Source organism: Piliocolobus tephrosceles, chromosome 2, assembly GCF_002776525.5.
Source record: "Piliocolobus tephrosceles isolate RC106 chromosome 2, ASM277652v3, whole genome shotgun sequence".
Lineage (NCBI taxonomy): Eukaryota > Metazoa > Chordata > Mammalia > Primates > Cercopithecidae > Piliocolobus > Piliocolobus tephrosceles.
Window position 1 is genome coordinate 165,376,863 of NC_045435.1, and position 14,463 is coordinate 165,391,325.

The 14,463-nt window shown below is 41.3% G+C and overlaps 1 protein-coding gene across 1 annotated transcript; it reads right to left on the bottom strand.

The window, feature by feature from the left end:
* On the bottom strand, positions 1 to 14,457 carry PAQR9 (progestin and adipoQ receptor family member 9). The gene is made up of 4 exons (XM_031935271.1): positions 13,208 to 14,457; positions 3,890 to 3,949; positions 1,611 to 1,715; positions 1 to 1,296 (listed from the first exon to the last, which is right to left on the bottom strand). Exons 1-3 carry the CDS (start codon positions 14,335 to 14,337, stop codon positions 1,688 to 1,690), a joined length of 1,218 nt encoding a protein of 405 aa, XP_031791131.1. The 5' UTR covers positions 14,338 to 14,457; the 3' UTR covers positions 1 to 1,296; positions 1,611 to 1,687.
* Between the last annotated feature and the right edge of the window lie 6 nt (positions 14,458 to 14,463).

Here is a 14,463-nt window from a genome sequence, read left to right on the forward strand (position 1 = left end):
GTTGACTTATTACATGTATCTGTAGAATTATTTATTTCCTTAAACCCGTTTCCTTTTGTACTTTATGACATTTCTGTGCAACTAAAGAATCTGAGAGAATGCTAAACTGATATTTATAGATCCTACCCTCAAAACAGATAGTGAGGTAGGGATGAACTAATGCAGTCAACCACTGAATTAATAAGAGCTGGGTAAAAACTAGGCCATTAGTTTCACTCAGGTCATCTTGAGGTAGTAAAGTAGCTCTTAGAGAATTACATTTTGTACTAATAAATGTTCACTTCTGCCCACCTTTCAGTTTTCCACATATATTTTTACAACTGCAGAGGATCAAGATAGGGAGAATGGAAATTATGGGAGCAGGCAGGATGTGAAACCTTTTATTAATCCTATGGCTTAACATTTATTTATAAATTGCAAAGCTAATCAGTTTCCTTAAATCTTCCATTTCTTTTAGGAATTTTTCAGCTCTTAAGAAAAAAGTTTTTGGAGGTCAGAAACTGATAGTGGACTTCTGAGAAAGAGAAGAGAGAAAGAAATTATCAGTAATTCAAAAGTCTTGTCTCTATGTGGAATGTCATTTCCTTTCAAGCTGCAGTGTTTGAGTGGGTGTTTATTTGTTAATATCCTTCTGTTCCCCTCTCCCTTTCTTCTTTTTGTATTCCCATTAAGTGTAGGTTACACCTTTTGTAATTGCACCACGGTTCTTGAATATTCTCTTCTGATTTTTTTCTAGTCTTTTTTTCTTTGTTTTTCAGTTTCAGAAGTTTCCAGTGACATAGCCTCAGGCTCACTGATTCTTTACTCAGCAGTGTCTAGCCTAGTAATGAGTCCATCAAAGCATTCTTCATGTCTGTCACAATGTTCTTGATTTCTAGCATTTATGCTTGATTCTTTCTCAGAACTTTCATCTCTTTGTACATTATCTGTTGGTTCTTGCATGTTGTTTATTTTTCCATTAGAACCTTTGGCATAATTATTTTAAATACCCAACCTGATAATTCCAACATCCCTGTCATATCTGAGACTGTTCTCATACTTGCTCTGTTTCTTCAAACTGTTTTTTGCCTTTTGGTAAACCTTGTAATTTTTTGTTGGAAACTAGTCATGATGTATAGGGAACAAAAGAACTTGGTACTGGTTCTTGCTGAAATTTCTTCTTGTGGGTTCCTGCTTTGTTAAATTGTGATACTCTGTGTCTACCTGTTTGTCTCTCCAATTTTGGGGGCAGCAGTTTGCTCTGTGACTTCATGTCTCTGAGGAGAGTTGTTGATTTTTCTGTTCAGCTTTTTACTTGTTTTTTTTTTTTTTTTTTTGAGACGGAGTCTCGCTCTGTCGCCCAGGCTGGAGTGCAGTGGCCGGATCTCAGCTCACTGCAAGCTCCGCCTCCCGGGTTTATGCCATTCTCCTGCCTCAGCCTCCGGAGTAGCTGGGACTACAGGCGCCCGCCACCTCGCCCGGCTAGTTTTTTGTATTTTTAGTAGAGACGGGGTTTCACCGTGTTAGCCAGGATGGTCTCGATCTCCTGACCTCGTGATCCGCCCGTCTCGGCCTCCCAAAGTGCTGGGATTACAGGCTTGAGCCACCGCGCCTGGCTCAGCTTTTTACATGTTAGGATGGAGTGACAACTTCCAAGCTCCTTATGTCCCATACTGGAAACTCTAAGTCCTCAGTCAATATTTTTTCATTACAGGAAATGGGAAACTTCTGATGAACTTAAGGTGAGAAAAAGGAACAAAAAATAAAGAAATACTTTATTGAAAGTCTATGGGGTAGCCCAGAGAATTACATGAAGACCTGTGCAGGCAAGTCATGGAGAATAAAGAATTGAGAGAAACTCTGGGCTTGGATTGCAGTCCCACCAAGCTTCAGCAGGAGGGATTATTCCTCAAAGGAAATTCAGGGCACTGCTAGCAGAAGCAGAGGGATACACCTTTGTCCAGAGAAAGAGGAAACCAAGCAACTGCTGAGATCCTGACTCACTCTGGCCATTCTCCGCTGGGATGGAGGACCACGGTTAATTCTTTAGATCAAAGACTTACAGGATTCTCACCCAATGTTAGAATTCTGAATACTATTTATATTTAGTGAATTTTTGGTTATTAGGGGTTGAATTTTTACATGAACATTGTATATATGACATTGATACATGAGAATACCATTTATTGTTCATAGGATTTATTTTATTTATTTTTATTTTTATTTTTTTTGTAAAGATGGGGTCTTGCTATATTGCCCAGGCTGGTGTCAAACTCCTAGCCTCAAGTGACCCTCCTGCTTGGCCTCCCAAAGTGCTGGGATTACAGGCATGAACCACCAAACCCAGCCTGGATTTATTTTAGATTTTTTCACTTGACATATATTCTAAGTATTCGTATTGTGTCTCCCTTTACCCATTTTAAGTAAACATTATGGAAAAAAATTCCTAGGTAATTATTTTCCTAGTGTTTCTTTTTTTGCTTTGAAATAGAATCAAGCTCTCTGAAGTAGCTGTCTGATTCAGAATCTGCTTTGTTTTGCCAAGGAAAATTAACGATAAAAAATCCCAGTAGACTACTTGCCAATGATGGATTTGGGGAATAAAGAACATTCCTGATCACCATCCTTTTCTGCTTACCTGATATATCAGTTTGGGGTCAGTTGCAGACAACAGAATCTACTCAAGCTAGTTGGTACTAAAGGGGATTTATTAGTAGGCATTGGTTGGCTTACAAACTCACTAGAATTATTACAGTAGACTCAAGGTTGGGTTTTCTGAACAAGAATTAGAATGTCTCTAAATTGAGCAGGAAAGCTGACAGAAAGTGGCAGAACCAGGAAGCCACTGACCAAAGTCCTTTAACTATACCAGTATAGATGCTCTGTGTTCACTCTTTGAGAAGATTGATGTCAGGCATGAAAGTCAGTAGAGGAGATTGTAAAAGAATAGTACAAGAGTCACAGAGGCCAAAGGAAGAGTGCTTCAAAGAGAATAGAATGGGAAAGAAGATCTCAGAAATGTCTATCCATCAACAAGGAGGCCGATGGAAATCTTAGAAGAATCATTCTAGTGAACTTAATGAAGTCAGAATGCAGTGGGTAAAGGAGTGAGTGGGAGGTACAAAAACAAAGGCGGTGTACACCACTTTTTCAAAAAAGCCTGGCTGTGAAAAAGAGAGGGGGGTGTTGTTAGAGTGTGACATAGTGGGGAGAGGGTGATTTTTCTTATTTTAGAAGGTGGGAGAGACTAGTAGTACATTTTTAAATTCTTGTAGGAGGAATCCTATTGAGTAGAAGTAGTTGATGAACATACAGGAGAACAATGTGTAATGGATAGAGTATGGTTCTTGAAAAGGTGGGAAGTAGTAAGATCAGAGAGTTGAGGAGAGGGTGGGAGTGATAGGGTCAGATATTTGAAATATCTGCAATAAAGAATGGGAGTTCAGGCATCACATCAGGGTCACTGGGTAGCTTTGAGTCCTAATACAGCATATCTGTACTTAAAAAATGAAGTATCACAAATATCTAATAGGTAGATTCTAAAATGTGAGACTGGATCACTCATGGTGGGATGGGAGCTGTGCAAATCCCATTATATATGGCTGAGAAGTTAGCAAATTTTATGGATCTGTTAAGGATACTTCTGATTACAAGACGTAAATATAACTTAAACTCAATTGTAAGATGAACGAAATGTATTGGCTCACATGGAAAAGTCCAAAGGTGTGTGGGCTTCAAGCACAATTTGATCAAGGCTTCCTTTGTGAGTTACTTTGTTTGGCCCCACTGTATGTTCTGGCTTTCTTCTTATCTTGTCTTCCCTCAGGATTACACTGTGACTGCTAGTAGCAGCCAGGGCTGAGGATTCCAGGAAAAAACAAGAAGGGTGGGGAGGGACAGGAAAAAATACCTGCCTTCTGCTACTTTTTGTTTCAATGCAATCTTCCACCATTTGTCCCCTTGGCAGGACCTAACAAAAAGCCAGAGGGCAAGAGAGCTGAGAATCAGCTCCAATACAGAGCAGATGAAGGGAAGTATGGGAACGTGAATCTAAAAGCAAACAAGCAGGTATTTGGCACAGGCTCAAGAGATACTAGACAGCCCAAATGGAGTGGCCCTCTTAGGAGTGGCCCTGGAGCAAGGTAGGCAGAGATTCTCCCAGCACACAGAACCTGAAGAACTCATACCACTACCAGCTTGTGGAGGCCTTGTCCATCTTAGGCCACAGGAGATGATGGCTGCTGTGTATTGGTGGCACAGTGCGCCACTAGAAATGGTATGCCTCTCAGCTAGCCAATTCTCTGCCTTTCTACAGTGAGTTGGGGGTGGCTGAATGTTTTATTTAGCCACATCCTGACCTGAATGAAGGGAATTCCCATCACATGGAGAACCTAAGTGCTGGAAGTTTGCTGCTGTTCTAAGTGAAGGCAGCTTTGGCTTGTCTTTGGGAAAGGGGGCAAGAGCACTTAGATGGTACAAATACAAGTTGTGTTACATTAAGGAAAGCACATATAAAAAAGGAGAGTGTGTGCTAGCCAGCTAGGGGCTGGGCTGTGGTTGCTATTGTTTTGGGCTGTTAGCATGGTTTTCTTCCCTCCTTCTCCAGATGCTCCAGAGCTTTAATAGGGACCCCACACTGGTAAGACACCTGGCTTGGAAAGCGCTTTATACAGTGTACATGGCCCAAACCATCAGTCTCCCTTAATCTTTGTCCACATACTCCTCAGGTGTGGGGATTATAGTGGAATGCCTGTGGACCAGACCGCCAATGGGTTGGATGAATCAGACAGTTGTTGCTTTTGTCTGCCCATCATTCCTTCCTGTGGGAACTAACCTCCAACCTCCATGTGGTTCCGGAAAGGGCTCAAATCACAGGCACCCATACCTTGTCTCTAGAGGAGTCCATGTGACCGCAGTAGGCCAATCTGACACTCTTTTCCGGGAATTTGAATCAGGGACAGACACAACAGGGCCAGGAAAAAGCTGACGATGGCTCATCTGGTGGCAGAGCCCTGGAGAGGCAAGATTTACTCACCAGAATCTCTAGCACTGCCCTGCTCCCTTCCTTCCTGAGGCCTGGGTGGTCAGCTATGTGCTAGTCCCAGTGTTCCTCCTATAAACCTTTTCTTCCTTCATGAGAGTTTTCTGTTCCTGATAACCAAAAACTTCTGAAACAATAATCAACATGATTTAAAGACTTAGCCATCACCACAGAGCTTAAGAGTTGAAATTGGATCTCCCTTGCTGGGATTATTTAGGACAGAGATACTGTAAGTTCACACATATCACCAAGGTTCTGGGACAAGGTTGTGTTGCACAGAAGCCCATGGACCCTATATGCTTTTGAAAAACAGAAAGGTGCAAGAAAACATTTCATAGCCTGGGTTATATAAGTATTTTCTTAGAAGATACGATTTCAAAGTAACACATGAATTCTCTTCTTAATTTATCTAATATTGTAAAAAAGTAATATACTAAGGGTGCTTCTTCAGGGTAAACTAATGCTCTTGCCTTCTGCCTGCTGAATTTTATGAAAAGGGTAATGTTTTTTCTTATCTTGTTTATTAGTGTTATTAATATTTTACTGTTAATTTAGGAATACCTTGTTGCTGAAAGATAACTGTTGGACATGCAGATGCGTACGATCCTAAACACTGTGCTTACAAATAATTTATTCTTATTTCATACATTTGTTTTTCAGCAAAAATGCATAGTTATATTATTTACACAGAATTTCATATTCAAGACTGTAGTGAACAAATGTCTCAGGAAACCAAAATCATAGCAAATGATACAACAGAAATGTGTCACATTATGTTTTAGCTACATGCACAGAACTGGCCAAAGTGATACCTATTTCTATAGATTATTTTATCACATAATGGAGAATTATGATTAAGTAATGCTTTTCTGTTAGAATATACCATTGATTTGAAACCACATGGTAGTCCATGCCTTGAAGCTCACATATCCTGAGAATGCCTCTCTTGCTAGCTAAATACAGTTCTTCAGGATGTAGGTAAGGACTGGAGTAAGGGTAGCCTAAAAAGAATGAATCTGGCAAGCAATAGGAAAAATTTCTTTATGCATGCATCAGTTTTACTCCCTTCTTTCTCCATCATCACCCTTAAATGAACTTAAAAACAAAAACAAAAAACAGACACATGAAGGTCTCTATTTGATCACTGTTAACTCTTCCCTCTGCCTCTGACGTGAGGAAAAAACGAGTAGGGCCCTTCAAGTATAATGCCCTTTACTGCAAAAGGGGACCTGCTTGGTTGTACATTCTTGCAAATCCAAGGACAGTCACCATATTTAAAACCTTAGTTTGGAAATGGATGAACCCCATAAAGCAGATGGTTAGAGGCCTAAATACACATGGAATCCTTTTAGAAATCTTTTCTCTTCAAGCTGGATATGTGGAAAGTGAAGGCTTCAAGGGTAGTGAAAATGGCCTGGAAGATGGCTGAAATGAAGAGAGTTCAGAGCAACCACATGCTCTATACAGATTAAAAAAAAACAAAGCAGCCACAGAATCCTCCCCCAGCCCTGAAACACAGAAAGCCTTTTCCTGGTCCATATAGTGATGGCATGGGGCTTATTCTTCTTTCTACTCTGAAGAAACAAGGGACAGAGTTCCAGGGTTGTACATTTTACTGGCTGTGTTACTCACCATGCTCATAAACTCATCAAAGTGAAAGGTGCCTCATCTCTTTATTGCCTTGGTACTCAGCTGATTGGTTAGACTAATATTGTTCATAGCCTCCAGAAAAGAAAACCAGCCTGTTCAAAAAGTAGACCTTCTGTGCTAGGTTTTGCTGGGAGAGGGAATTTAATAAAGTTTCGAACCAGAATTTTTAAAAAGACTTTTAAATTTAGCCATGAGACACACCTAAAACCTATCTCACGTTTTCTTCTTTTTTAAAAAATGATTTGTATCCTTCTTTAGACTATACATTATTTACATTTTTAAAGATCTACTAGGTCTTCATCATTTGGGTAAGAGCTCAAGGTGATTAAACTCCCCGGATAAAGATCAGTCTTTCCAAAAAGCTCTGGTTCTCACCTATGTGCTAAGGCCTGCTTTTACAAAAAATGTCTATTAGAAACTTTACAAATATAAAATTAAAATACTTCTTTAAAAAATTTTCCCATGAATTTTATTTTTTGCATCCAGCTTATTAAAAACAGATTATGCTTTCCAACTAGAGATGGAACTAAGAAGAAATGACATTGTGTCCCCACGCTTTATCTAGAAATAAGGATTTATTTACACGGTGTCTTTCTTCAACATCATGGTGAACTGGGAGAAGCAGGGCCATCTTTACAGCATGGCCAAATGACCACCTGAAGACCCCCAATTCTGCCTTGAGTGCTTATTGTGTATTTTGGGTGGAGGTATAAGGCATGACAGAAAGGTGGCCTGTCACTTCTACACATTCGAGAATAATTTTGCACATTCAAGAAATTTTCCTTGAGAAATGCCACGTTTGGAATAGCTTCCAGAGATTGATTGAGAACAAAAGCATTAAAGTGAGTGCATTACATTTAGAAGCACAATACATTGGGAAACATTCTCAAAAGCTCAAAGAACAGGCTGTTTTTCCATTGAGCTAAATAGTAAATAAGTGTGTATACTGTTGCATATAGGTATATGTTCAGAGCTTTCAAAAGTCACATCCTGCCATAATTAACAGCTAAATGAGCATTCTTGGCCCCCGACCTATAAATAAACACTCTAATTCTGCAACTTGCTCACAGATTCTTAAGAAGCCATTCTAGAACAAAAATGCCTACAAACTGATTAGAAATCTGCAGACCAGAAATGCAATAAAGTTATCCTTTTTAAAATGACAACAAAAATTTGTATTTGCTTTTGGAAGAGTGATTAAGAAGAACTGATACCCATTTTCACATTAAGAAATAATGATTCACAATATTGAAGAAGCCAAATCTTCAATAAGAAAACGTGTGACCTCTCACAAAAGAATACAGTAGCGCTCAGTTTCAACCACTGAATGCTTCCTTTTTCAGTTAGTCTAGGCTTGTTCGCTTTTTGTCAGGTGATATATGTCAGAGAATATTGGCAATCCTTCAAGAAAATGATTCAAAAGGTGATTTACAATTGGCTGGTGCTATCCTGTAATGCCTTTTTGCCTCTGTCCTAATTTTATGGAAACAAATTAAGGACATTAAGCCAGGAGATAAATGTACCACTCAAAATATACCTGGACACTCGTGCTCAGGTCAAATGCTGCAAGATGTGGTTAAGCTGAGAAACAGAATTCCTTGCCTGTCTACTTGAATACTAACACCCTGGGAGTTCACATGCTTTTCTAAGGACAAAATTTAAAACTCAGGCTAACTGCACAGTTGAACTTGCTGCCCCATTCTGACTGTGACTCTAAGCCACTTTGTTCTCCTCTTCCCATGCGTTCTTCTTATTTTTTTTTCATCTGACACTTTTTAATGATTTCCTCCAGATTAATGTTTTCTAAGACATATTTCATAAGTTATGAAAGACCCTAAAAGAGGAAAAAGGCTAGAGAGCATTAGTTAATCTCAGTTAATTTTGGAGATCTAAGCATTTACCTTCTTATGTGTGTGGTTGGTTGGTTTGTTTTATTACACTATAAAATTCAGACACTTGAAGACATCACAATTCAGGCACTTTGGATGATCCACTCTTCATAATAGTATGAATACTACCAATCTTCCAATAGTTATTGTTATTAGTGTTTTCATAATAATAGTGATAAGTTTTTCAATTCTGTACATATGCCGACTATCCTCTCACCTGGATTGTACATTACATTTTCAAGTTATTTTTAACAATAGGCCTGGGAGCAGACAGAAAAAGAAAAAAGAAATTGATTGCTGAGGAAGTCAGCATGTGAATAGAAATAAGATTCTATGGATTGCACTTATGCTAACAAAAAAGAGACCCAAACTCAGGGACTTACAGCATTCTGCCTACAGCCAAGGTCAGAGTTTGGTTCCTGGCCAGAGAGACTTTCTGTGTCTTCTCTGTTCCACCAGAAGACAAAAGGATAATGGCTATAATAATAAGGATGCATCCTTGCTCAGTGTCTTACACATAGTAGGTGCTCAAAGATCATGAAAGGGATGATATGAGTGCATGAATGAATAGCTCAAACAATGTGACAGAGTGAAGTCAGCAGTGGTCAACTTCAACAGTTGAACAAGATGATAACAACCACTTTAAGTGGCTGATAACGTTTTGTTTGAGATATTTTGATCTAATTTCAAAGACAGCCATATCTTACTTTGCTCAATTTTAAAGTTAGTCAATTAAGGGACTGTATCTATATCTGTTTTTTCCAATTAGTGTCTGTGTGCTTGGCCAGGCATTATAGCCATGCAAACTAGTAAACACAGTTGAGCACACAATGGTCTCTGCATTCTAATGCCAGTTTGAAAACTTAATCCTGTCACCTTGGACCAATTATAAAGCCTTGAAATGGAGATAACTCCCACCATACCCTGTCTCCTATTATAGCTTTGTGCAGATTAACTAATTAAAGTTATGAAGAGATGTAAAGATAAAAAATCCCTGTTTATTATTGCTATTAGTCCTCAGAGTTGGCACCAAATCAGGAAAAAAACGATAAAAATCACCTCTGTCCCAAAATTTTGCATTCTTAGAAATGATTCCTACAAAGTATCACTATAAATTAGGCTAAATGGTTTTTTGACTGCAAGGACTTACGAGCTGGATTTATGAATGGAAATATGTGAAGGCCACTCTGTCCAGCTCTGTAGCCCCATACTTTCTCCCTGGACTATTTATAGAAAGTGTATGGCTAGTGGAAAAGTTCACATTTATTTTTACAAGCCAGTCATGACATGACCGAAGAACTCACTTCCTCTCTCTCAGAAGGTCATCCTCTTCACCTGAGCTGCAAGAAGGGCAGGGAAGAAAGGAACCCCATTAGCCAACTAAATCAGTCTGAGTCAGCCCCAGAGACCAACCCACGGGGTGACAAGCACTGAAGTCAAACACCTTCATTTTCCAGGCATGACTCTATGGCGCTGCTTTTTGAGATGTCATCCAGATCATGACTAACAAGTAAAAATGAAACATATTACATAATATGCCTCAAAATTCTACTGCCAAAATAGGTTGTACATAGATAATGGAGTGAATTCTTATTTATAATTTGTCCTACATTTCAAACAGCTGAACACAATAAAGTAAAACTGAATTTTAATGTGGCAAAATGGAAAGTGTGAAAAATATTTTAAAATATATATTGTTCTTATTGCTGCATTACCTTGAAATATGTAATAAACCTGGATAGTTCCATGCAAATGGGGAGATTCAAAGTAAACATTTGCTTCTAAAACATCAAGAAATTTGATAAATTTAGCAAATAAACGTATAGTTTAACAAATCATCCCTGGTTTTGACTAGTGTATATGGTACCTATTTGCAAACATGGAGTGAAGCCAAACCAGTTTTCAACTAGAATGTCCTCTTGTCATTATTATATGTGGTCTACAGAATCTAACACGGAATGGGAAAGAACAGTGGATGAAGGAAAAGGCAAAGGGAAGAGGAAAGTGAGTCCTCATTCTCCCTGGGACATAGTGGGTGCTGAAACCTGCATGGCAAAAAGTGTGTCATCTCACTGTACTCATGCAGCATAATCACCTGAAAAATGATATGGGTATAATTTTATCCTTAAGTGGCCTCTGCTTAAGGTCAAAGACACAGGACAAGAAGAGAATTCTGTCTGTGGACCTGGAAGAACAACAAAAAATTAAAATGACAAATTTGGTGTTTTAGTTATTGTTCTCGAACTCATTAATCCTTTCTAGAAGTCTTCCTCCTGAAAGCTCCTTTTGAAATTGAGGTCCCATTTTACAAAGAAACTACATAATACACTTCAACCTGTTTCTCTAGCTTCCAAACCAATGTTCTTTGGGGCTCTAGAAAAAACAATCACATACAAATAAATTTGCATGTGGAAATATCCTGATTTCCACAGTTGTCCTTGAATGCATGTACTGAATTAAGTTACAGCTGAGGAATAACATCTGTGGTAAGTACAAATTAGCCTCTGTAACCTAACAGGAATCTCCTTGCACTTCACAAAGGATGATACACTGACACTCATCAACAACTGTGCAAAGTGTATTTACAATCTCAATGAGAGGTTCTAAATTAAATATAGACATATATAAATTTAACTTCTACATGCAAAGTAACACACACAAGGATACCGGTTCCTCCAGGGAATTGTGCTGAGCTTCTCTGTTTACAGAGAAGTGATTAAAAGCATAAACAAAACCAGCAATTGTTTTAGAAGCGCCAGTCTACCAGTGCTGAGGTGTTCATCTACCTCATATGCATGATCTAAGTTATATCATAAAATCAAGATGCACCTGTGGGACATGATCATCCTGCCCAAGACCTTCAATCAGGTTGTGGAGATCAAGCCCAGGATGATCCGCCACTACGTGGGCAAGCTCTCCATCACCTACAAGCCAGTGAAGTAGAGCTGGGTGGGCATCACGGCCACTCACTCCTCCTGCTGAGCCAATAAAGGCACACGTCTCCAAAACAAAACAAAACCAAAAAAACTCCCATTCAATGACTTATTTGGCTTCTAACAAAATGACCTACCGGAAGTGTGATAAGTATTTAAACAAGTCATCTCAGTGGTTTGTATTAATCTAGAGTGGTCATCTCAATTACAGGTTAGCATTTGTAAGAAATGTGTAAATAACATTGGCTAATCTGTTTGTTAGAAAGGATCTCACGGACACGTTCATAAGTGTTTCAAGGATTTAGGGTGACTGCCAATTATTTCCATAGTCTGGACCCAAATGAAACTTCAGCGTTTAACTGGGCAAGTGTAATCTTATTTAAACCCCAATTTTCAGTGACAACTCAATAATGCGCTCCTGCCTTTCATAATAAAACTGCCTCATTTATTCTTGGATATTATATTTTTAATTTTAAGCAAGGATGGATGGCATCAGTCTAGAACTTCTCCCATGGCTGCATTAGGAACACATCTACATTAGCGGGCTGGCTCTTTGTCCTTGTAGGGAATACAAATGCTCTGCATGCTCCTATAAACTACTTCCAGTCCTACCAAAAACTTGAAACTAACACCATCTTCTGCCCTCCTGGATGGACCATGAAACCTTGATTTGCAGTCAGGTAAGAAAAGCTTATTCTTACTACTCTCCCCATGTAAGAAACTGCGTTTGAGGACCAGTCATTTGGACATTGCTTCAAAAGGCACATTTATTCCAGTGGCAATTTAAATAAGTAGAGAAGGAAAGAAAAAGATTAAAAACAAAACAAACTAACAAAAACCGGATGCGTTTTGTGGAATACATTAGAGTAAACAAAAATCTGGGGTCTATACAAACCACTCGAGCTCCTCACCAATAGTTTAACCAGAGTCCCTAAGGTAGAATAATTCACAGTTGTATCATGACACAGGCCTTCAGAAAACACTGTTTAAGAAAGTAGTTGAGAACTCTCAAGTAGCTTCCCCTGATGTCCAGTTCAAGTGTACGCAATGCAGAAGGCTGTGAAATTCAAAACCACGTGACAAAGAAAATTCAGTGCACATCACAGGCTTTGATAAATTATGAAAAATCAATGTATATATTACTATTTAAATAACATCTGAAAAACGCTTTGAAATAATTAATTTGTGTTCACATTCCATGCATTTCCTAGCAGGTTAAGCCCTGGGTTTGCGTCTTTGTGCCTGTTTCCTACAAAGCTCCATTCTTTTGACAAATCCAAGCATTCCTCAGACTGAAATAGAAGTTCCCAAGGATTCTATTTACCCTCTTTATTGTGTACCTGACCTCATAGGGGCTACTTCTTATTACCAATGGCACAGATGACTGGAAAAGCAAACTCTTTGGGGGCTTTATTTGGAATTTTACTCACTGCCTTTGAGAAATCCCTGGGTGTCAAAGACATCACCTGAATTTTTTCCAAGGGCAAGAACCAATGACTATTTCCCTACCGCTTGAACACCCCCGCCAGCCTCCTTCAAAGCCTCCAGTGGGTTGGGATCCCTTTGTAGCAGTGAACTTTTTCCCTATGGTTTTGCAGCACCTTCCTTGAGCAAAGAAGAAAACACAATGAAACTTGAAAACAAACCAACAATACAACAACAGAAACTCCAAACAGATGGGCGAACCAGTAGTCTCCTCCAAGGCGGAGGCTCACTTTTTACTGCAGAATTCGGAGTTGTTTAGGAACTTCCTGATGACGAGCCCCAGGCAGATCACCAGCAGCAGCATGTAGCCCACAGTACCCGAGAAAGTGGGTGCGGCAGGTGGCGCCTGGAGGAACTGGCGCAGGCCCTCTTCTACGTAGTACACCTGGTCGTAGATGCTGAGGAAGGTGAAGATGTGGAAGAGCTGGTGGCTGTGGCCGATTATGTCGAAGAGACCCGGCTGGATGCGCTCGGGGATCTTGCTCACGTTGAAGAAGGCGGCCACCACCAGCCAGAAGTAGCGGCGGTAGAAGTGCACGAAGAGTGTGGGGTTCTCCCCACGCAGGTCGAAGAGCCAGCTCTCGAGCATAATGGGGCAGGCCATGCTGAGCGGCATGACAAAGACGAAGGTGCGCAGCGCGAACGGGTAGGTACACCAGTCGGTACGGCTCTTGCAGCAGGCCACAGTGCAAGCCACGGCCAGCACGAAGGCCACGGGCAGCACTAGGGCACGGTAGGCGGCGATAAGGCGCGTGCAGTCCACGTGCCAGCCCAGGCGCTGCTGCACGTATGGAGTCATGACTCTGGCATCGAGCAAGCTGAGGCCGGGCAGCAGGTAGTAGTAGTAGGCCACCGTGCTGCCGAAGCCGTAGTAGCTGATGGACGCGTAGTCCAGGTAGAAGAAGGCGGCGCGCAGGCGCAGCGACAGGCAGCTGAACACGTGCGCCGTGCAGCTCATGGCGAAGGTCAGCAGCACTCCTGACGCGTAGCACCACAGCGGCAGCAGCCACGGGTGGTGGAAGGGCACGTCGCCGTCGCTCAGGAAGAACAGACGGCAGAACTTGCTGAGGAACAGCAGCAGCGGGATGAAGTGCGTCCAGAAGTTGAGCGTCTCATTGGTAGGCTTCAGCACCGAGGCTAGGCACTCCTGGGCCGTGCACGGCAGACGCCGGTAACCTGACAGAATGAAGCACTCCACGAAGTCGTCGGGCACCTCGTCCCAGCGCAGCAGCGGCTTGGCAGACGCTGGGGGGTCCCGGGAGGCGGCAGAGTGGGCGTTCCGGGCGGCCCCCGAAGCTGCCGGGGCCGGGGCCGGAGGGCCCTTTGTGCCCGCGCCCCGGGGCTGCAGGCGCCGCGGCATGGTGCCCGGGGCTCGGCTAGGGCGCGCGCAGGCGACCTCTGGCGCCGGCTCCCGGGCGCTTGGCAGCCCCCGCCGGCCGCCGTCGGAGCCTTTGTGCCCGCGCCGGGGGCGTCGCTGCAGGTTTAG